Source organism: Elgaria multicarinata, chromosome 7, assembly GCF_023053635.1.
Source record: "Elgaria multicarinata webbii isolate HBS135686 ecotype San Diego chromosome 7, rElgMul1.1.pri, whole genome shotgun sequence".
Lineage (NCBI taxonomy): Eukaryota > Metazoa > Chordata > Lepidosauria > Squamata > Anguidae > Elgaria > Elgaria multicarinata.
Window position 1 is genome coordinate 108,532,459 of NC_086177.1, and position 24,677 is coordinate 108,557,135.

Consider the following 24,677-nt stretch of genomic DNA (forward strand, 5'->3'; position numbering starts at 1 on the left):
AGCAAGATAGCCCTGGGCACACCAATAGGAGCTGGTTTAAAAATAAAAAAGGGGTGGGGTGGGGGTCTGGGAAAATCAGCAAATCAGTTGGAAGAGGAGGAGGAGGGTGGGGGGGAACAGTAACTGTTTTTCACTCTGAATTTTCATCAGGAGTTTTATATGTCAGTGTGTAATCCTTGCATTGCTAACTTTGCTGAGGAAAGAATCACTTCCCCTATTTTTATTGGGACCACCATTTACAAATCCAAGAAAATACCATTTATTGGTAGAATGTTTTTAGCTCAAAGTTTAGCTAAGCATAGTTTATTAACTGGTAGACAAGTAAGAACTGCTGCAGGAGCAGAGCTTAGAGAAAAAGCAAAGCCACTAGCTTGTCTGCAGAAGGAAAGAAATGGGAGGGGAGCTGGCAAATACTTGTAACTCCCTGAAGAAGAAAAATATGACACCGACACTGGGTTCCCTTCCCCCACCCCCCAGCAAACGGCAGCTGTGCCGTGTACCTGGGTGTCACTGTCACCACTGCTATGCTACACGACAGGGTGGATAAAAATCAATGATTTTTTTTAAAAAATAAAAAAATTGGATTTTATTTAAATCAGATTTTTTTTATTTAAATCGGATTTTTTTTATTTAAATTGGATTTTTTTAATAAACATGCTTTTTGAGGAAAAAACCTATCTAAAGATAGTTTTCTATTTAAGATACATTATAGTCCAAAGGGATTTGTTTTTAATTATATAGCACAAAATTTAAAAATTCATTTAAATTTTTTGGTAAATGAATTCCATTAATCCATTCACAATGTCATGCTCTTCCAGAGGTTTCTGTAAGATTATTTTTCTCCTCCTAATAAAGTACAGCAAAAAAAATTGTCCAAATATGAATGATTAACCTATTAAACTGGAGATAGTTCACCTCGTAATAATTTCATAATTATCTATGTGTTTCTAATAGTATAACCAAATCAGTATTTTTATATATATATAACTGTAAAACTAATCTGAAAAGTTGCAATTTTAAAAACGAAACCTTCATCTGGTCGTAAATATTAAGATTATACCAGCAAGAATGAGTCTTTGGTAACTTTTGAGTTGTGTAAAATATAGCGAGGAAGAGTGCACTTTTTTGGGTGGGTGTGTGTCACATGATTAAATCGAGTGAGTAGTGATTTAAATCGTGATAGTGGATTTTTAAAACAAATTTAAATCCACCCTGCTTTTGGAGCAAGTTTTCACTGCTCTGTGGATTCTCAACATTTTCCACATGTATTTTTCCATGATAATCATTTCAAATCACTACACTGGAATAAGGCAGCAATCCTAATACCATTTATCATTACGTAAATTCTGTAGTGGGTGCTTGTAAGTATTAGGCCAGAAGCTGAGGTTAACTAGCTATAAAGAAGTAATGAAGTCTCACTGAACGAGGAGCAAAAAAGGAAAAGAACAAGTGTGCACACATCCACTAGAAAGCAAGATAATTTTCTTCATTGCCCTCAACTTGCTAAGTCTCTGGGTAGGCATTACCTCCATGTTGGGTTGCCACATGGATATTTCTTGAGGCCGATGGTTCCAGGAATCTGTTTGATCCAAGAGAGAGGCCTGGCCTGGATAGATGCTACCCGCCATAGCTGGAATCCCATGGGAACTGGAATAGCCTGAGACCTACCAAAAAAATATTGAGAAATGTTTGAACACACTGTTTCGTCTCCCGTTAGACATTTTAGGAGTTTGTCTTCATAAATGGGTGGGGGGTGGGTTTATAAATAGTAATTCAAGCAAGAAAAAAATAGAAAATAAGTGACATTGATGCTTTCACTCACAAAATGAGAGCCAGTGTGGTGTAGTGGATAAGGTGTTGGACTGGGAGTCGGGAGATTTGGGTTCTAGTCCCCACTTGACCATGGAGACCCACTGGGTGACTCTGGGCCAGTCACAGACTCTCAGCCCAGCCTACCTCACAGGGTTGTTGTGAGGATAAAATGGAGAGGAGGAGGAGGATGTATGCTGCCTTGGGTTCATTGGAGGGAAAAAAGGGGGGGATATAAATGCAATAATAAATAAATTAAAAATAAATAAATAAAATGACGTACTCTTAGAAGGTGTCTAAATATGCAGTTATTATTTAGGTCTGTAGTAAGATATGATTTATTCCCTGAAAAAGTAAACTTCAATATGCTTTTACTGATTAAGCACTAATCAGACCACTTGACACATGAGTGATATATACATGTACAGTGCTCATTTACACACTAATAATCATTATACTTGCATTTCCCTACACATCCTGCTAAATTTGGCCCAGAGTATATCCTACAAGCTTACATGTCTGGGGTGACAGCAAAAGAAACTCGCGGATGTCCCAACAATTTCTCCATTATGATTCAAAGCTGCTTTAAAATGTACAGCAATGCCTCTATACAGACATACTGCAAGCTTTGCATGCACCTGTGTGTTCTTGTAATAATTCTGCCAGAAATTCTGGGTGGTACGAGATCAAAGTTAAAGCAATGCAAGGGGGATAAAAACCAAAGAGGTGGAAAGGGGATGTTCGTTTCTCTAAAAACAAAACAAAACCTGACAGCCTTCAAAGAGATCACTGGGGAACAGAGCCTTATCAGAACATTTAATTCTTCTTTCACATCTGTGTGACATTTGCAGTTTAGAGCTTGATCAAAGAGGTGTATTTGCTGAAGCCCTGTATAAATGAGAAATGTTCCTGCCATACCTTTAAGACAACAGTGCCCGCAATTATTCTTTCAGCTCTGACATCTCACTTTCGGTCTAATTCCCTAGCTTTGTCTCATTCTCACCAAAATTTCCTGCTGGTGGACTCAGTAAGGTGTCAAAATTAAAAATGGAAAAGATGAAGTGTCTATACTTTCCATTCAAATCTGCACAATCTCTGCACTCCTCTCTAAGGTAAGATGTCGCTACTTCCTTCATCCCCAGATTCTCACCTTTCAGAGAACTCTGACATGGTCCTTATCTGCCCACATCCAAACCATTGCAAAGGCCTGCCACTTGCTCCTTTTCAACATGATCAACATCCACCATTTTCTCTCTGTATCTGCTGAAACCCTCACTCATGCTCTCCTTGGTTTTTATCTAAGCTACCACAATCGGCTCTTTGCTGGCATTCCTGCTGCCTTTCGCCTCTTGACTGAAGTTTGGAATGCCCTGCTAAACTCATCCCTTTTTCATAAGTATTTAAATTTCCATGGGTGTACCACTATGATCAAGTCACACACACACCCATAATAAAAGTTTTCTGCACCATCTCTATCTCTGGTCCCCTCTGCATCTGGACCTCCTTTAGGCTCATAGCCGTTCACCCTCATCCTATTGCAGACACAGAAGCTCCATGTGCAGAAACTCCAGATATATTTGTCTAGACTTTTTCCTTCAAGCGTTCATAGATCAATTCCATCACAAGCTTGAAATGTCCCAATCTTTTGAGAGCCATTTCAGTCTCTGCATGTATTACTCCTTTAACAAGGGAAGGGCCTGTAACTCAGTAGCAAACAGATGGTTTCCATGAAGACAGTCCGAGGTTCAGTTCCCAACATCTTCAATTAAAGAAGCTGGTGGGCAACTTGAGGCCCTCTGATGTTAGTGAGCTGCAACTCCCATCATCTCTCACGATTGGCTAGGCTGGCTAGGCCTGATGGGAGTTGCAGTCCACCTAAAGGGTCTCAAGTGGCAGGACTGGGAAAATCCTATCAGAGTATACAGTCCAGGGCTAGACAGATCCATAAATTGATAAGATAAGGAAATATCATATGATTATAATAATATGCACGTGTAACTTCTGCTGTTGTCAATTTTTTTTTGTTACTTGGGCACAGAATTTGTTTTTGGCAAGCCAACAAAAACACACTATTCCTTAGAAAGTCCATTCCAAGTTTGTCTATATTCTGAAATTCCATGATCACTAATTGCAATCATAGACATTTGTACTAGGATCAGAATTCACCATCCTGAACTCAACTTTCGTTTTAAAAAGGGAGGTTTAGGCACTGCCTAGCAATATCACAGAGTTTGGTGTTGGGTAGATGGCCCATGGTTAGATGCAAAATAAGGAAATACTTGCACATTTTTTTTGAATTTCATCAAATTATACCTCTGACAAAGAGAAGTCCTATAACTGGAACATGGTCAATTCTGTCCAATGTCTGACATGCAATTGTCAATAACAAACATTTAATGGCAATAACAGTAGTACAAAAAGCTGAGATGCTCAACACACTCAAAGCAATGGCTGGGTTCGCCTGATCATTTTGAGACACTGTGGCTTAGATAAGCCACTATGATACGCTCCATGTGCTGGGTGCCTTTCTGTAGCCCAACCCCTATTCATAGTATGTTGTGTCATCCAAACCCAGCAAGGGTGGGTTGCTGGCTGAGTTAACAAACCATTCAGAACCCATGGGCTGTTTTAGACTTGTGGGTGGTTTGTTAGCCATGTCAACACCCACCCTTGCCAGGTTCAGACAACACAACAACCCTTGAGAGGGGTTGGATTACAGAATGGGTGACCGTGAGTGCTGTTTATTTAAGTCACCATGGATCAAAATGATCGTGCAAACCAGGTTAATTTGTCAGGACTGCCTATGTTCCACAGGTACCTCCTTAATTATATGAACCATATTTTACTTCCTCTTGCAAACATCTAAGATGGTGAGATAGTAAAGCAGTGAAATTAAGTGTGGCAGATTTTACCTGGTAATGATTGGGCTGTACCATATGCTGTGGACTGGGATAAAATCCTTCACTAGATCTTGGACTGGGATAACCAGGTCTGCTGGGCTAGAAATAGAAAGGAAACACTTTCAGTACAAAACCAAATAACGCAACTCACAATGTCCACTAAAAATAATAACATTAAAAAAAGAATAACTAAGGAAGAAGTTCTTTTCATTGATGTATTTAGTTACATGTCTCATTCTAATCTGCCCAGAGCAACCACCATTTACAGCAACCAAAAAACGCACAGTGGACAGGCACACAATCTTTATTACAAAACAAGGAATAAAGTCAAGGAGGACCTGCAACAAAATTTTGCAGAGTGGAATGCTTCTATTCAGCGTTCCAGTTCGTCAGCCATATACGACTCCAGTCATACACTACTCTCTCTCTCTCTCTCTCTCTCTCTCTCACACACACACACACACACACACACACACACACACACACACACGATTTCCTGTCTAATTCCAAAGCCTGTCCACCTAGCCAATCACGCTGGCATTTGCATGTTCAGTCCTCCACGCCTCAGCTAATTGGCTGATTGCTCCTGCATTCTCTTCTCCCCTCCTCTCAATCACCTTAGAGTTAATGAGCCAGATGCAGATTTATTGCACCTTTACATAATTGAGAGCTTGTGCACAACCCAAATCCCTATTTGTCCATTTGTATCTAGTTGATATTGACAGTGTGTTCTGTCTTTACGGGGTATGACTGTTCCTCCTACATATGGGTCATAACTATGTAAATATCAATCCAATTTGGAAATCCCTCGTATCATATTATAGAGAAAGAGCTGGTTAACAAATCTGCAATAGGCTTAAAAAGCTATGTGGATTGGTCATTCCAAAGCCATGTTTTGGCCATAATAATTGTGTGTGTATGCGCGCGTGTGCATGTGTGCATTTTCTGCTCAAGCCCTTGCAGTACTTCAACTAATAAAGGTGGATTTCTACTACAAGTATATCTTTGATAGCACACATCTTTCCCATCATTTAGGGGTATAGTATGTCTAAGTTGATTTGTTACTTTCAGAGCTGTGACAGTTTTCCTGAAAGTAGCCTAACCTATGTTGTGCAGTATTGTGTGACTTTGAAAATGGCCGTCAATGTCATTTCTTTACGGTAGTATCCACCCACACCTTTTTATTACCCTGTGTACAATTGATCTGGCATGGGTACCTGCTTTTAATGTGCTGACACTGATAGGACATAAAAAATGGTGGCTGGCTGGGCTACTGTGCTTGTGACATAATTTATGGTAATGTCAAGGAGTCACTAGTTATCAGTATATTTAAAATGTTAGCCTTGCTTCTCCCATTCCTCTACTACCTCTATTTGTTAGCGTTGCCTTTCCCACCGCTTTCTTCTCCCCTGTTACTATAGCTCAGGATAGGGCTTAAATCCCTCGGGGCAAGGACTTCCTTCTTTTTGCTTATGTTATTTTGTCAAGTGCCATTTCCATGCAAGGTATAACAACAAGAGGCTGGAAAAAGTGAAGTGTGAGCAGAGTTTCGCTGAAGCAACAGAACTCTCCTATAACCTTTCTCCCCACTGCACTTCCTCCCAAATTGGGTTGAGGGTCAAGGGACCTTCTAGAACGGCACGGAATGGAGCACGAGGGGCTGCAGTGGGGGGGGGGGGGAAGAACTGGTGGAATTTGAGCACCCACCTTGCACAAACTGAACTGCCTCTCCATTTTCCCAGGCCCCTCTGGATCCATAATGTAGTGTTCAAACTGCTCCTAATACTCTAAGAAGGCATTCTGTCCATACAAGTTAACTGTTGCAGGGAAAATGAGCCTTGTCTCTTTGCTATGTTTTCTAACGCTGAAATGAACGAGTACCTGCTCAAGGGTTCATGCAATGCATTCTGATGATTAATCTCCAGGTGAATGTGTTGATAGGATGCCACAACCAGTCACCAATATCCATGTAAGTACATTGACAAATATACATCAATATAATATTCCACTGGAAGTGGGCCTTATTCATTTGCAAATGTTCTTGGACTACCATGAGCATTGCCAAGCCTGAAATATGGGAACCGCTAGAACATGTTGATTGAACAGCCTTTCACTTCAGAACATTTTTTTTAAAAAAAAATTAGAGCATTTTAACGTGTCAAAATGTGCTTTCTTTACACAGCCAATGACTTTGCTACAAATTGATTGATAATTGGAACAAGGATTTTTGAACATATAACACCGATTCTGGCCCACTTGCATTGGCTGCCTATACGCTTCCAAGCCCAATTCAAGGTGCTGGTTTTAACCTATAAAGCCCTACATGGCTTGGAACTGCAATACCTGATGGAACGCCTCTCCCGACATGAACCTACCCGTACACTGCGCTCAACATCTAAGGTCCTCCTGTGAGTGCCTACTCCGAAGGAAGCTCGGAGGGTGGCAACAAGAGAGAGGGCCTTCTCTGTGGTGGCCCCCCAATTATGGAATGATCTCCCCGATGGGGCTCGCCTGGCGCCAACATTGTTATCTTTTCGGCGCCAGGTCAAGACTTTTCTCTTCTCCCAGGCGTTTAACAGCATTTAACAATGCTAAGTTAGTTTGTTTTCTAACGGACCCCAGAACTATTGTTTTTAAATGGATACCGTTGTTCTTATACTGTTTATGTTTTTGATGGTTTTAAATGTTGTATACTTTTTAATGTTCACTGTTTTTAACTTTTGTAAACCGCCCAGAGAGCTTTGGCTATGGGGGCGGTATATAAATGTAATAAATAAATAAATAAAAATAAATATAATGTCAGCCTATAAAAGAGGGGAAAAAATCTTCTCCTATGACATACCATAACTTATTAAGAATGAAACTTTTCTTTGATGAAGGGTACATTCATACGTGTCGCGCCCTCGCTGGATGGAAGTCTCCGATCTCAGAGATGTCCGAGTATCCAAGGCCCTGCTGGGCTACTGCCAACGGGGCAGGAAGGTGACGGAGGCAATTTTCGCCTCTCTGTCCTCCTCTGTTTTACTTCTAGATGGACCACTGAGCCTGACTACCAGAGGCGTGCTGACAGGAGCTGGGATGGGGATCAAGAGGCCATACGATTCTTCATAATCTGGCCTCCTCTCTCTTCTCCCCTCCCTGCCCACCACAACACTCCTTCCATACCACTTCAAGATCTTCCAAGGCCGCTTTTGCGACCTCATCATGAAGCATGTGTAGTATCGCCTTGCCATTTTCTTAATTCAAACCAAGCAATAATTGTTTGTATATCCAAACTGACCCGCTCTGTAGGCACAACGTTGACAAGAAAAAAAGGGGAAGTTGATACCTTCACTGCATTTTTATAATCCGGTCAAAGTATCAATGACAACTGAATGCCAAAAAGTGACTTGAATTTGATACTGCGGTGAGCCCTACATATTGTGACTAAGTAAAGAACAGCACTGCTTATGTTGTCTGTTGTAAAGTTAATGGAAGTTGAGACCCTCACTCGGTACATTCAGGTTCAAAATAAAAGGCAGAAAAGATAATTAGAAGACTTAAGACATGCCAGAGCCCATCTTGATCCCAAAGAAAAGCAAAGATACACTATTATGTGCTAATCATCTCCCATTGCTCATTAATCACAGGCTTCAAAGGATTTAGCGATGTGCTTTTCTTAATGAAGCTGTAATTCTTCATTCATTACATTAAAGAAAACTATTAAATCCACTCAGATTAGTTCTAAGAATTTAACATTTAATGCCCTCAAACGATGTTGTTAGATATTAATGGCAGCTTGCTATTACAACTTATGCCATTTATTTACTTTTGCAAATGCAAATTTATTATTCAAGGCAATTTATTCAAAACACCCAATCAGTAAATCAGTACTGGTAGTACATCAGATGACTCAGTTATAGCCCAGGACTGACATTTCATTCATTCGAATTCATAGTCTACTCTACCCTGAAGGGTCAAGCAGGTGTAACTATAGGTTAAGAACAGAATGTACAATAATCTATTAAAATTCAATTAGAACAGCTAAAACATTACTGAACACTTTCGGAGCTTAGCCATAGCCCGCCCAAGTCTTACAAGACTCCTGAAATAATTTCAAATACTGTATGTTCCAGACTTCTCCAGGGAGTCCTCACCATTAGTTCAGGTTTGGCTTATGATCTTACTCATATGTGAACCCCTTATACGATGAGACCATTGATCCATCTGGTCCATGACTTCCTACTCTGACAAGCAGCAATCTCAGGAAGGGGTCTTCCCTAGGGATATCTAAGCATTTCTTGACTGGAGGTGCCAGGGGTTGAATTTAGGACCTTATGGCATGCAAAGCATGTGCTCTACCACTTAGCCAAAAAGGCACAGCCCATTTGCATCCAATCGCCAGATGCTGGCAGCCCATTCAAAATTTTATGTAGAATAGACATTTGTTGCATGTGCATCAGAGCTTGCACAGTAAATTGCTTAACATGTGAAGAGAAATCGTATGTTTCTAAGCATGGGGTATTCGTGCACCAGGAAGCTATATACACAATGTTGCCTAACATATGAATTTGCCCTGAGTGAACACCAAACAGACAGCACTAGAACAGACAGCACTAGGTATCACCAGCAAATCCATGGGACTGAACTCCAGGTTTCTATATAGCTTCATAAAAACTGAAGAGGTGCCAGGGCAAAGAAAGACCCTTGCAGGAAAGGTCCTACCAGCAGGATAACAATGACTCAACATGATGCTATGGGACATTTCTGCCAAGAACAAATACCATCATTCAGGAGTAGCCCCATGAACACTTGCCAGGACCATATGTTTAACATCTTGTGCTCAGCAGCTTTAGAGTAACACTCAACCAAAGTACATTCTTTATCATCCATGCTCCTTGTCAACCGGACCTAGTCAAAGTCTGTTGGGCTTCAGGATCAGGAAACTAGTTAAGGATTAGTAACACTTGCATGCTGGCAGAACTCTGCTTTTGCTCTTCACCATAGTGCATTCATGTGCCGATGTGAAGTTCCCTTTGGCATACATCTTACCTGAGTTATCTAAACTAAAAACATATAGTGATTAATATGTACATATGTATGGATGGTGCATTATTACTGCACTGAACTGAAAAGGAATAAAATCTCTCTCAAAAAGGTTATCCCATTTCCAAGCAATAATTTATCTGTAGTGATAAATTAAACGAACACACAAGCAAAAATCACACATACCTTTCATACAGAAAATAGAAAGTTAGACTTACATTAGATCTACTGCCCTGACAAAAAAGGGAAACATAAGAGAAGCCAAGGGTCCATCTAGTCCAGCATCACACAGTGGCCAACCAGCTGTCAACAGGGAACCCACAAGCAGGACATGAGTGCAGCAGCACCCTCCCATCCATGTTCCCTAGCAATTGGTATATATAGGCTTACTGCCTCTGATACTGGTGGTAGCACATAACCATCAGGACTAGTAGCCATTGATAGCTTTCTTCTCCAGGAAGTTCTCTTGGAGTTGGGATAGAAGGCAGGAACCCAGCTCATAAGGTGAACCTCATTTTATATCCTTAGTTCTATGCCTATTATTATACCTAATAATATACTTGGCAGCTTTTGTGCTTTTAGCGGACTGACTGGTTATCATAAGCTGGTCTGGCTCCTACTAAGCCCCTTACTCTAAATCTATGTACCTCCCATGTACTAATGTCATTGTTGTTGCCTTCAACAATTCCAGAGAAACTTGGAACGTCCTCAACTTCTTCTTAATCATTCCCTGTATCCTATGGTTGGCAATATTTCTAAAAAAAGGTGCATCCACCACAAGCTTTCCCCATAAATCTCTCTCTTTTTTTAAAGTCCAAAGATGTCTTTGCAATCTAAACAAGCACTTCCCAAAATTCACTGTGGCTTACACTGAACCAATCTTTTATTAGGCTGACTAATCTTTGATTCTCTTAGCTATTTCATCCTAAACCTTACCTGATGCTATCTATGCTGCTCTTATATTCAAGCAAAAAACAGATGGCAGGCTCCTATAGCTGTCCGCCTTAAATAAGCTCAGTTACAATGCCTTTCAAACGTCTTACAAGACTTGCAGCTAAGCTCAGAGGGAACGAGGATTTCTAAGGGGCAGAGGCAGATCTATGTCCATGCAAGCCAAGGCACCACTATACCACTGCACCTGACTCACAGGTTTTAAAATGCGTTGTAGAAAGTGGCTGGAGAAATACGTGTCAGGCAAAAAACAAAAACACGGTGAGAAGCAGCAACCAGCAGTGATACCGAGGCTTGGAATGAAAACAGATGAAAGCAAAACAGCAGCAAATGGTCTCATTAGCCACAGAGCAAGGAATCTGCCTCAGCATAAAATAGAATGGAATGAACTCATTTCTAAATGATTTGCAATTATGTCATAAACGTAACTTTATGGATGTCAGGGACTCTCACCAGTCAGTTATTTATGAGAAGCCTGACAAGACAAAGAGACAAATGTTTAATCCCCAGGCAAAATATTTTAATGACAAGCTGTGCTCCCTGAGTGGAGAGAATCTAAAGAGAAAAATGTGAATGTAAAGAGCAATAGCTAGCTATTTCACCTATCAACACCCAAACTGCAATTGCTATCAGACCTAATTAATGGCTTTATAGGTGTTTCAGGTGGACCTGGCAAAAACAGTACCGAGTTCCAGTGAAGTAGCTAACACGATGAAAGCCAACGGAACCCATCAGAAATGTATTATCAGCAGAGATCAGCAGAAGAACATTTCCCCCCCTAAATTTCAGTAAATAGTTTATTAGTTCCTATATATGATGAACACAGTTTGTATATTGTTTTCATGTTCTTATATGTTTTATCGTACTTATACAGTATTTTTCAACTTTTAAATTCTTACTCTCAATTGTGGAAAAGCTCGAGTTAGCCATTAAAGGCTATGCATCTAAAAGTCATGGGAACTGAGTAGCAACTATTCTATATTTCTTATTATTTCAACTACCTTTAGCATATTTTCATTAGGTTTTCCAAAAGTACTTCTGCAACAAGGGATAAAAATGTGTTCTTATGATATATATATATATATGGTTGCCTGGAATTTAAGAACAGCGATTCAAAGACACTATCTCTATGTGCACGGGCTCATCCCTGCCCCCTGTGTTAACAGGCTAACGGAATAAAGCAGTTATACTATTTTAGTATAAAGGATATGAGAGAAACCCATCTTCACTACCTTGGGAGGAGCCTCATCCGATCCTCCTGAATCCCAGGACACTGTAACTTGTCGTCTTGATTCCATTCTCATTCGTTCCTCCTGCTGCAGCTTCTCTTCCTCCAGTATTGTACTAAGGGGAAAATAAATACTGCACTGAAGATAAATGACATTCTGGCTCAGAATGCAATAGATGTCGTCCTTAAGTCTCCTCCAAGCGCATTCCCCAAACCAATGGTTCCAGACTGCAGACTAGTAAGGAATTTGCTAGACAAATATGTCTTCTTTTTAGACAGCAATAGAAACGGTTAGGCTTTATAAGACTAATAATGGGGAGGGGAAGTGGGGGTGGGGGAAGCATGCCTTTGCAAAATTAGCAACTGGGTATTGAAACACAAGACTCTTAAACCAAGACATATGGCAATGGGAGATAAATTTAGAAAGTTACGGGTGATCCTACAGTTAATATTCACATTCCTTTTGATCTAATGGCACCAGTGTAATTATACTGAGGTAATTAATCAAGCACATACTTGCTTGAAAACATTCATACTCGACATGGAAAATAAGACTGCCGCATCTCTAAAAAGGCAGAAACAAGCTTCAGATTTTCGCCTTTATGGAAGAGAGACAGACAGACCTTCAGTTCTACTAGCAAGTTAAATGTCATCTCAGACTTTCAAAAATGAATCTAAAATTCTCTCACTGCTTTCTTTTGCGCTTTACTACCGGACAAATCCAACAAACAAGAACTGTGATAGTTGCCTGGCTTCTACCAGAGAACAGAAAAAAAGAAAGAATTTTAACCCCTATTCCTCAACTACTTACCACTTCTTTGCCACGGGATGTTCCGATGTTCCTAAGAAACTCCCTCCCCTTCCTGCCATGCAAATGACTATGCTTGGATATTAGCCATCTTGAAAAGACTTGGGATGCAGCTTTCTAGATTTACTAAGCAGTTACAGAATCTTATGCAAAATGTATTCTTAGGCGTTCAAAGACGACCTGATCATTTCCACATTGGTCTCCAGAGCCGCAAGCTAATCAGTTTGGCACTGGGGCAACTCCTGTGCTTTGGATGCCAGTCAGGAGTTTCTAAAGGCTGTTCAAAATTTACATCCTTTCTGTCTAGCTCCCCCAGTTAACCGCCTGGAATAAGTAACGAAAGGCATGAGATCAGTTGTCTTAGTCCATTGCTCATTTCAAAAATAAATTCCTCCTTGATTGGCTATTAGATTCGGCTTCTTTGCTCTGCCAAATGTAAAACCACTCTGCAGTTTCTACACGGGTGGAGGAGGCAGAAATCCAGATAGCAATTTATTTCATTTGGTTACTGAAAATATGTGGGTTTTGAACAGGCTGCCCTGCAATCTCCGTACATCACTCAGTTGGCTCCACTGCCACTGAGACAGAGCAACACGGAGCACATGCTTTTCTCCTTCTGTGTGCTCCAGGAACAAAACAACGCGTAGAACAGAACTGGAGACACACAAGGGTTTTTAAATGAATGAAAGGAGGTTTGAAAGGAGCTTCACTAATTATGGGACAAACACATTTCTTAACATGGTCAAACAGGTTTTGAATGTTTTGAAACCATACAAACCAGCTTCCCCAGCATGGTGCCTTTCAGAATTTTTGGGTACAATTCCCATCATCTGCAGAAACCATGTTCAGTGGCCAGGAATGATGGTAGGTGTAGTCCAAAACATCTGGAGGGCAACATGTTGGGAAAAGCTGATATATACCATGAGCAATCTTGAACTACTCCCAACCCTCTGGAGTAAAAAAAACCCTCACCTATCATCTATCTATCTTAATACAAATAACTTTAGTGAGACATTCTCATTCACCGTCCCTTCTTCAGCAAAGAGATTTGCCCCACCTTTTCTGATGCCCTTGTTAACCACCACAATTCCAGCAGTAACTCTGCATTACAGGCCCTTTTAGACCACCTGCATACAACTCCAAACCCCAAAGAGCTTGTTTTCACGCATGCCCAGCAAAGCATATATTCCCCAAGATCATCGTTTTGTTTTAAAAGATTGGATGGAAGCTTTTGCCCCCAGTATAGTTGGGGAAAGGTAGAAGAAGGGTGCCCAGGGGGTGGGGGGTGGGCTTGTCACAACAGCACACTAACTCTTCAAAAGTCGCAAGTAGATGAGACAGACAATAAAAAGCATACAGTCACAAAAATGCCTGCTTACTGCCAGCTAAAAGGGAATCCTGTATTCTTAGCCACTTGTCTTTATTATTATTATTATTTATTTATATAGCCTATGCTCATCGCCATGATGTCTCTAACACTCACATCGGCAATATTAAGTCTAAACAGATGTGGCAAGAATTCATGATATTTTTCACCTTCAGATTTAGGCTTTTCCCTTTCCTTTAAGTCAAGCCACATATATATGTATAATACAAACACACACACATGGCTTTATAGTGTGTTAGCATGCACAGTGCTCTAATTCCTCCCAAACAGGGAGCTGTGAGGTTCTGAAGATATTTAATTTGTAAAAGGAAGGTATGGATTAACCCTGCCTTGAAATCATACTTCCCTCCACTTCCAAGGATAGCAAAAGTGGTGGATCCCTGCCAGCAAGCCACTCTCAAGGAGACTCAGGCTACCACCATTCTTGCCACTCCTTCTAAAAAGTGCCCAACTGGCAAAAGACGTTGCAGACTAAGACTGGATTCACACAACACGCTAACCCACAATCAATGGCTGAGTGTGGGTTGTCGTTTAACCATGGATTGTTGTTGTACCATGGGTTATCAGTTGTCTGAACAAAGTGCTTTTTCCTCAGGGTGACTTGTTAACCATGCAGTGTGGTTTATTTTTCTTGAACAGGCCTCCTTGAGAATCCATTGTTTGTTGTTGGGTTGTTCAGGGTAGTTAACAAGCCACACTGCATGGTTAAAAAACCACCCTGGCTGCCTTCAGACAATGCGATAGCCTATAGTTCAACAACAAACCATGATTCAACAACAAACCACTCTCAGTCACTGAGTGTGCGTTAGCACGTTGTGTGAACCCAGTCCAATGCTCTAACCCCATGTGTGATAGCTAGCTGTGGTTACCAGTAGTAAGGGAAATAATTGTGCTTTTTATACTGTATTTTGTATTTGTGCTTTTAACCTGTTGGTTGTTTTATTATGGTTTTAATTTTTGTGAACCGCCCAGAGAGCTTCGGCTATTGGGCGGTATAAAAATGTAATAAATAAATAAATAATTTTGCACAGATCCAAAAGCTCTCTCTTATTATTCTAGTAATCCAAATGCTCAGCAGAGCTATGGAATAGCAAAAAAATTCCTGGTCTAACTCTCAGTCAGTGCTGGCTTGGACAGAGCCCCCAAATCCCAATGCCTGGGGCAAACCTTTAAAATGAGGGGAATCAAGTCCCCCAAATCTTGGACCAGCTGAAATGGACCCAGTCTTAGATGCCTTTGTTTCTGCACTTATAAAAAGAGAGTGTGAAATGGAAATGACTGTGAGAACCTTTAATCTCCTCAAAGCAAGGAATTAAAAATAACACATAAAACTGCCTTTGTTTGGCCACTGGGAGGGTCAGTCCATAGAAGGGAACAGCACAACGTCTGAAGATATTTTTGACTGTCCTTTATACAGCTGTTTTAATGCACTCTTAGCATTTGAAGGCTAGAATTCACAGGAGGTCAGGAAAGTCAGATTGAGCCATATTTTCCCAAACTGGACGTTATTTGTAGTGCGCTAAGTAAGTAAAGGAGCACGTCTTGACATGCAGCCTGCCTCTGCCAGATCGGCTTGAAGGCATTTAGTATATTTTCTTTAAAAAGTTTATGCTATTAATTTGAAGTAGCCATCCGAATGCATTTTTAAGCAAAATACCATTAACCTAACTAACCTTAGTTTATTCTTCACAATGCACTCCCTGCTCCCAAATGAATCACATTAATTGTATTCCCAAGTAAACTGAAATCTTCTCTGTATTCTTCAGTCTGGTGTACTGGGGTGGATCTGCAGAGTTGGGCGTGGAGTGGAGGAATCCTGAGTTTAAATTTCTGCTCGGACGTGAACTACTTGGCAAAGCTATTCCCAAGCCTCAGCTTCCACTTTGTAACGAGATTAATATTGACTTCCTTACCTAAGGATGAATGAGTTAATTACAATTCCATTCTAACTGCAAAAATAAATGAAAACTCTGCAGTTCACTAAGTAATAAGATAAATTAAGGAGGAGAGCTACTAGCCATGACAGGCCACTAAAGAGCAAAGCTAGAGGAAGGCAATTTAAAAATTATGAATTCTGCTCCAACATGATTCACTACCATTATGTTTTAAGTGAATTGTTTCACTGCTGCGAGCCGTCTTGTGGCCAGGATGGAACGACAAACTATACATATTTTAATTAATTAAATAATTAAATGCCAAAAGAAATCCGTGGTGTTCCACTTGAAGCAACAAAGCATTAATTGGGCTGGGATCCACAAGTTGAATACCAGTGGTTTAGTTATTACCCTGCTGGAGGACAATAGGTTTGCTTACTTTGAGATCACTCGTCCCCTTAAGCTCCTAAGTTTCCAGGCACAAACTGGAATCGTCACAAACAGGACAGCGAATACATCTAATGATAAGACATCTAAAGCTACATGTCACACTGCTCAAATGGAAAGTGGACAAAACCGCTGTTTGCACAAAACATCAAAGCCTTTCTCCCACAAAAGTGTCTCTTCAGGGAGGGAGGGGCTGAGAGGTTTGAAATGATGGCCAAACTCCTCACCTTTTGCTGCCCTCCCACAATCTGGACCCCCAGTTTGTCAGACTCACAGAAGTAGCTCCTTGCTTGAGAGATAGAATCCTCACCTAGCTGCTATGGAGGCTTTTTTATTATTATTTTAAGATCCTTCATTGTTTATATTGTTCCTAATGCTTTCTGTTCCTCCCCTGATAAATATATTAACACCAGCAAGAGATAACTCCTTCCTCCTGGAAACTATCCAGAAAGAAAGAAAAAGAATAACAGCAGCAAACACACAAAAAGAAAACAATACCAACAACTGGGGATTGCTTGGTTTTGCAAGTGCATGGGAATATAAGGTTTGGAACGTGCTCTCCTCTGCCTGCCCAGGGTTGCATTACCAGAGAAGAATTCTCAATGCTTCAAACTAAAAGGGCTGACATAGCCTTTATGGAGTGAAAACGAAGCCAAGAGACCCTTGCGCAGAGAAAGGTTGGAAAGAAAAAGAGCCAAGCTATTCAAAGCTTGAGCAGCTGAAACAGGAGATGTTGTTGTTTAGTTCTGGACCTGCAGGGAAAATGTCAATTTTTTTAAAAAAATTTTTTAGCTAGAATATGAATAGCTGGCTTTCTAGGATCTTTTATGGTCCAACTTTTCCTATAGACACCCACCTGAGCACGCCTATCAATATCTGAAGCCCTGCTCCCTATATCTCTCCTCTACCTTAGGTGTAGCAGGAAGACATGTACGGCAGGGTCTTTTTAGTTGTAGCACTGCTGTTATTTAAACGTTCTCTTTCAAGGCAGAGTGAGGTGATATTACATTTATGTTGTGCTGTGTTTGTTGTTTATTCGTTCAGTTGCTTCCGACTCTTCGTGACTTCATGGACTAGCCCACGCCAGAGCTTTCTGTCGGCCACTGTCACCCCTAGCTCCCCCAAGGTAAAGTCTGTCACCTCCAGAATATCATCCATCCATCTTGCCCTTGGTTGGCCCCTCTTCCTTTTGCCTTCCACTTTATTGTGCTGTATTGTTCCTTTTTATTGCTATAATTGCTACAGAGTTATCATGATTAGCTGGCTTGAAAATCTTTCTGCCAGAAAAGCAGGGTAAAAATTATTTTACCAAAAAGCGAGGACTTAGAGTACAGTGGCTCTAAAGGGGGGAAGTGTGCACATCCAACCCTGCAAATACATATGTTCCAAGGTTTTATCTGCAGGACAACCACAGTCTCGGCTGTCTACATAGCCAAATTCAACTATGGAAAACACTGTTCCCGGCAAAAAACCAAAAATAGTAAATTTATAAAAACAGCAAGCTATCAGTCAGTCAAGCAAGATGGTCTGTATAAAAAACAGTAAGATGGTCAGTATAAAAAAGGAGATAAGTAAGGCCTTAGCTAGACCTAAGGTTTATCCCGGGATCATCCCCACCTGTTCCCGGGATATCCTGTGTGTCATTTACATGAACAGGGATGACCCCAGGACGATCCTCTAGCTAAGGTCTCAGTGAATTCGAATCCTTGATTCAGAAACAGCATATTGATAGACGGGTAGGAAACCAAATAGATGCATGCCTGCTATTACTGGATTCATATCTCAATTATTTCAAGATGATTCATTCTTTATGGCTTTCATTTAGAAAAGGTAATAGTGGTAACTGACATAACAAAAATTGATTTGCAATGGAATGCCATCACCTCTCCTGTTCCAGCATACCCCACCCAACACAACGCTTCCAAAACCAATGTTTCCACAGAAAAAGATTAGCGCATAACATTTGACGCAAGTAGGCAAAAAATGGATTCTTACTTGAGTTGAGCTTTAAGTTCTGTAAATCTTGGTCGTCTGCTAGGGTCATATGCCCAACATTTAGTCATAAGGCTGTACAGAGTGGGAGGGCAGTTTGGGGGCATTGGTAACCGCTCGCCATTCTCAATGCGGCCAATCACATCATTGTTCTTCACTCCTTGAAAGGGCTTTATTCCATGCATTAAAATTTCCCACATACACACACCTGGGAAGTTTTACAAAAAGAAGAAAAAGAACCCATTTTAGAAAGTGAGCAGCTTAACTGAAGCAGTATTTGGGAAAGAATATATAGCCAGGTCAAACACCAAGGTCATAAAGTTTTCGAAAGAAATGTTTACTCATGTATATAGGTAGTGAGGTGACGGAGTTCTTTAACAATGGGTAACATTAATGAGCTAGAAATTACACATAGTTCAATATTTGTTCAGAAATATGTCTGGGCAAACTCTTACTTGTTCTAAACCATGAATATTCACCACGGTATTTATGCTCCAACCACACAAAGGGAAGATTCACAAGGTTAACTGTAACATCATGAAAAAGGGGAATTTTGCTTATGTGTAAATTCCCATAATCAGAGATGACAAGAGAAACAGGACAGTCACATCTAGGATAGGATCTCTTTTTGGTTATAGGTAGGACCAAGTTGCTACAATTTGAAGAGTAGAAGTTAGCCAGGAGCTATGTCCAATGTGAAACTACTGATAATCATACACCCCTTTTGGAGGGTGTGTTTCAGAGTAGAGGCTTCCACCCTAAATTTTTAGCCCAATGATTAAAATTGGCTCTAATTTATCAACCAACTCGAGTTTTAGATGATCTATCTACTAACTGAACATCTACCATTCTACTCAGAATGATAGAGGGTAAACAGCCCTTGCTTCCTCTAATTTCCACAGACTTGTTCTTACTTGTGAACAATTCTTGTCAGCATTTCAGTTTGAGGTTAAGTTTCAACAAAGAAAAAAAAAGATACCAAGAGACAAAGCAGTTTCAGTCGAAACTTCGCTAACATGGATAATCCAACTAAATTGCCTGGGGAGCTGTTAAAACAGCTGGGTCTTTCTACTTAAATACTTAAAAGGTTGTCACACAGAGGAGGGCCAGGATCTCTTCTTGATCATCCCAGAGTGCAGGACACAGAATAATGGGCTCAAGTTACAGGAAACCAGATTCCGGCTGGACATCAGGAAAAACTTCCTGACTGTTAGAGCAGCACACCAATGGAACTGATTCCCTAGGGAGGTGGGGGTCTCTTCCACACTAGAGGCATTCAAGAGGCAGCTGGACAGCCATCTGTCAGGGATGCTTTAAGGTGGATTCCTGCACTGAGCAGGGGTTTGGACTCGATGGCCTTATGGGCCCCTTCCAACTCTACTATTATATGATTCTATCCATAAGACTTTTCTTATGCCCAATTAAAAAAAGAACATTGCTGAAAAATGAATACTCCAACTGCAATATATAATGGACTTTAAAGAACAAAGAAACTAGTTCGTTTATGCTGCACTCTTCTGTTGCTAGACATATTATTATTATTTATTAATATAGCACCATCAATGTACATGGTGTACATCTAGACATAGAAAGGTTGAAAGCATCCCATCAAGTTGGTTTTTGCTCAGCTTGATCATTATAAGAGCTTTGGCTATTGGGTAGTATAGAAATGCAATAAATAAATAAATAAATAAATAAGGGATGAATCCCTTAAGATGAATAAGGAACCTCCCCCTATCTATCACCATGTACAGAAAAATAAATACAAAAAATTGTTATATAGAACAAGTATTTATTTATTTATTACATTTCTTTACCGGCCAATAGCCGGAGCTCTGTGTGTGTGTGTATGAATGCACACATGTGTGTATGGTTCATACATGCACACACACAACTAACCAACTAGGTCATGACCAAAAATAGAACCCAGGATGGGCTATGGGGGGTGCGGCTATGCTACCAAGTATTAAAATTTTATAACACTATTGATGCAAAATAAAAAGAGCATCTAAAAACAAAACAAAACACCAGGCAAGTCAACAAACAGGAGAACCAGCACAGCAAACAGGAGAAGTGGCACCGAAAACCAAAGGTCTTTTGAAAAAGCCATCTCCAGCTGTCTCCAGCAAATCTCTGTTGGGGAGAGTGGCAGCGCATTGGGGCTCCCAAGGAGAAAGGCGTGCTCACTGTAGAGATTAATCTAGCCTCTACATTAGCTGGAACCTGAGTAAGACACCCTCAGAAGATTTTAAATGCCATTGGGTGCCATTGGGTGCTCAACGGGAGGAAGCATTCCCTGAGATAATTAAGATCCAAGCTTCGTAGGGCTTTAAAGGTGAAAAACCAGCACTCTGAATTTCGCCTAGAAGGAAACTGGCAACAAGTGCTGCTACTTCAAAAGAGGCAAAAATAAAGGTACACCCAGTCAGGCAGGCTGCCATATTCCGCAAAAGCCAAAGTTTTCAAACCAGCCCCATACATGGAGGATTACTGTAGTCCAAAATGGAAGTCATCAAGGCCTTGTATAACAGTGGCCAGATCCAACTTCCAGCAACAAGCATAGCCAGTGCATCAGCCAAAGCTCAGTGTCGTCTTTTATTATTTGTAAACTCCTTGAGAAGCCATTTTAGCGGAGGAGCAGGATGCAAATACTCTTAGTAAACAAAATAAAAGGTACTTTGGCCCACAGCATCTACAACTCGGATAGTTCGCCCCTCTCAACCCCAACCGTGGCTCACCTCTTTCCTCCGCTACCTTCGCTCTTGTTCCCGGGCAGCCGAACGCCTCTGGCGTAAGACCAAGGACTGGGCGGACTTTGTCCACTACAAATTTGTTCTCTCCTCTTTCTCTTCTGCCATTTCACTGGCCAAACAGCAGCACTACTCAACGTTGATCCAGTCAAACGCTAAGCACCCTCAGCAGCTCTTCGCGTCCTTCAATTCTCTTCTGAAGCCTAATCCGCCATCTCTCCCTGCCTCCCTGTCTGCCAACGACTTTGCCTCTTTCTTCAATGCTAAAATCCAAACTATACGCTCCGATCTAGCCAACTCTGCTCCGCTTCCAGCTCCTGTCCCTCACCTGTCAGCTCCTCCTTCAACTCTCTCGGCGTTCCCTTCGGTCTCAGCTGATGAACTGTCTAAAATACTGCGCTCATCGAAGCCTTCCACTTGTTCCCGTGATCCGATTCCCTCTCGCGTCTTTATTAATCTTATCCCCGCTATCCTCCCGTCCTTGCTTCACATCATTAATTCTTCTCTGTCCTCTGGTTCATTTCCTTCTGCTTTTAAACATGCTACAGTCTCTCCCATTCTCAAAAAACCCACTCTTGATCGACTATCCCTGTCTAACTACCGACCTGTCTCCCTCTTGCCCTTTGTCTCAAAGATCCTGGAACGTCTGGTCTACTCTCGTTGTCTTGACTTTCTCTCTAATAACTCTGCTCTGGATCCCTTTCAATCTGGCTTCCGTCCTTTGCATTCCACTGAAACAGCCCTTACCAAGATCACCAATGATCTTCTTACTGCCAAGTCTAAAGGCCATTATTCTGTTCTTATTCTCCTTGATCTAACCGCAGCCTTTGACACGGTTGATCACGATCTTCTCTTAGATTCCCTCCACGACCTTGGACTCTGTGGCTCTGTCTATAACTGGTTCGCCTCCTATCTAGAGGGTCGCTCTTTCAGCGTGTCGGCTAATGGCAGCTCGTCCTCCTCTTTTCCCCTTTCAGTTGGGGTTCCGCAAGGCTCGGTGCTTGGCCCGTTGTTGTTCTCTCTATACATGCTGCCCTTGGGCAAGCTCATTCAATCTCACGGCCTCCAATATCACCTGTACGCCGATGATACACAATTATATCTTTCATCTCCGGAACTTTCTCCAGATGTTCGCGATCGTATCTCGGCATGTCTTTCAGATATCTCAGCCTGGCTGCTTCATCGTCGTTTGAAACTTAACATGGCAAAGACTGAACTGCTAGTTTTTCCTCCTAAACCTTCTCCTCACCTCTCATTCTCCCTTACTGTCAACGATGTCACGCTTACTCCGGTCAAGGAAGCTCGTAGTCTTGGCTTTATATTTGACTCCTCGCTCTCCTTTACTCCTCACATCGAGGCAGTAGCTAAATCCTGTCGTTTCTTCCTGTATAATATTGCCAGGATTCGACCATTTTTGTCTGTCTCTTCTGCCAAGACTCTCGTTCACGCACTGGTTATCTCTCGGTTGGACTACTGCAACCTTCTTCTCTCTGGCCTTCCTTCGTCTCACATCAGTCCGCTGGTCTCTGTCCATCACTCTGCCGCTAAGATCATCGTCTTGGCCCGCCGCTCTGACCATGTCACTCCACTTCTGAAATCTCTTCATTGGCTTCCAATTCACTTCAGAATCCAATATAAACTTCTCCTACTGACCTTCAAAGCTCTTCACGGCCTAGCTCCTGCCTATCTCTCCTCTCTCATCTCACACTATCGCCCCGCTCGGGCTCTCCGCTCCTCCGATGCCATGCTTCTCGCCTGCCCAAGGACCTCCACTTCCCTTACTCGGCTTCGTCCTTTTTCTTCTGCTGCCCCTTACGCCTGGAACGCTCTTCCAGAACACTTGAGAACTACAAACTCAATCACTGCTTTTAAGACTCAGCTCAAAACATTTCTTTTCCCTATAGCCTTCAAATATTGAGTTTGTTCTGACTTTACACTGTTGGTTTTGCCCTACCCTGTGCCTGTTTACACTTCCCTGTGCCTGTTTGCATTCTCCTTCCCTCCTTATTGTTTACTACAACTTATTAGATTGTAAGCCTATGCGGCAGGGTCTTGCTATTTACTGTGTTATCTGTACAGCACCATGTACATTGATGGTGCTATATAAATAAATAATAATAATAATAATAATAATCTAGAAGCAACAATGGGTTTATCAGCATCTCTAGACTTTTAACATGGTCCTTACAGGAGAGAACAACCCTACGTGCATAGTCATGATCCCAACCAACCGAATCATTGAGCCTTAATTACTGGGGTCACCATGAAGTAGGTTTAGCCCCCATCCCCAATGGTATCCCCATCCCATAAACGAGAGAATGATCATGATCCACTCCTATAAAATAAGTCACAATACTTATGGTTGTGCTACAGTGAAAGCAAAACTTGCCCTCCGCCCTGGTTTTAGATGGCCCAGACTCCCTGCCAGGGATCCTACAGAAGGGCGCACTATGTTTCTGAGTGCACAGTCCACAAAGGCACATTGCAACTCACACTCCCAAAGCCTTATACTATTGCAAGCTCTCCTTTCCCATGTTCACAAAGAATTTGTTAGTGTAAAATAAATGGTAGTGAAAGACAAATATAAAAACAAACGGATGACAAATGGAGCTCTTAATGAATAGGTGATCATTACTTACCAAACATCCAGACATCACTGGCTGAGGTAAATCGTCGGAAGTTGATGGACTCTGGTGCCATCCACTTGATGGGCAATTTTCCTTTAGAAGCTATAGGGTACAGATGAACACAAGAACCGCCTAATTATCTATGCTAGGGTACAGTCCAAAAGCACACAGGTGGTCTTTTTGGCCCTCTGCAAAAAATATGATGTGCCACATTTCACAGAAATTGAACGCAGTGTTGTAGAACATCTTCAGGGGCCAAAATGATTAAGGCAAATGCTGAGGAAGCTGCCTCACAGCTGTGCTTTCACACAAAGGTGATTGTGTCTATTGTCTCAAGATGTACAAGTAACAGCAAGAGTTGAATACCTAAGACTACAGTCATGCGGAGCTGAGTCATATCCAATGCTGATTTTATAATGCCCCTTTGGTTGTCAGTTTATTGGGCTCCTGCTGCACGACCAACATCCTGCCCTGCTGCTACTTGCTTGTAGCCAGGTTTGCTGACAGCTGATTTCTTTGGTACGCACATGCATCCCTGCTTGTTCCAAGTTTACAAACCTCATTTTTTCACCAAGCTGGATCGGGAGCTGAATTAGTGTGTTGCACGTATAAAACAGAGGTCAAGAGAACAGAATCCATGCAACTCAGCTCCCTAACCATTCATTGTGAGAAATCAGGTGAGCAATTCTAAGAAAAGTGTGGGTTTTCAAACAGTCTGGCCAATTTCCATATCTTACAAGTGAATCAAGCTTCATTCATCTATCACCTGCAACTCATGCTGATATACCTTCAATCATAAGCAGAACTCCAGGTCTTTGAATATAATTTGATGACAAACAAAAAGCTATAAAGATAACCAGTGCAATTGGCACAAATATT

General features: G+C 41.4%; 1 protein-coding gene across 6 annotated transcripts in view; it reads right to left on the bottom strand.

Moving 5' to 3' along the window:
* PTK2 (protein tyrosine kinase 2) overlaps positions 1-24,677 on the bottom strand; it is a 192,144-nt gene that overhangs the window by 30,222 nt on the left and 137,245 nt on the right. For 5 of the 6 annotated variants that reach the window (XM_063131177.1, XM_063131181.1, XM_063131179.1 and 2 more), the window contains 5 exons: positions 23,811-23,900; positions 18,425-18,629; positions 11,918-12,029; positions 4,722-4,808; positions 1,527-1,664 (listed from right to left, as the gene is read on the bottom strand). In XM_063131177.1, the coding sequence (XP_062987247.1) occupies positions 1,527-1,664; positions 4,722-4,808; positions 11,918-12,029; positions 18,425-18,629; positions 23,811-23,900 (632 nt within the window). The remainder of the gene's footprint in view (positions 1-1,526; positions 1,665-4,721; positions 4,809-11,917; positions 12,030-18,424; positions 18,630-23,810; positions 23,901-24,677) is intronic. The other variant, XM_063131182.1, reaches the window with a different exon arrangement.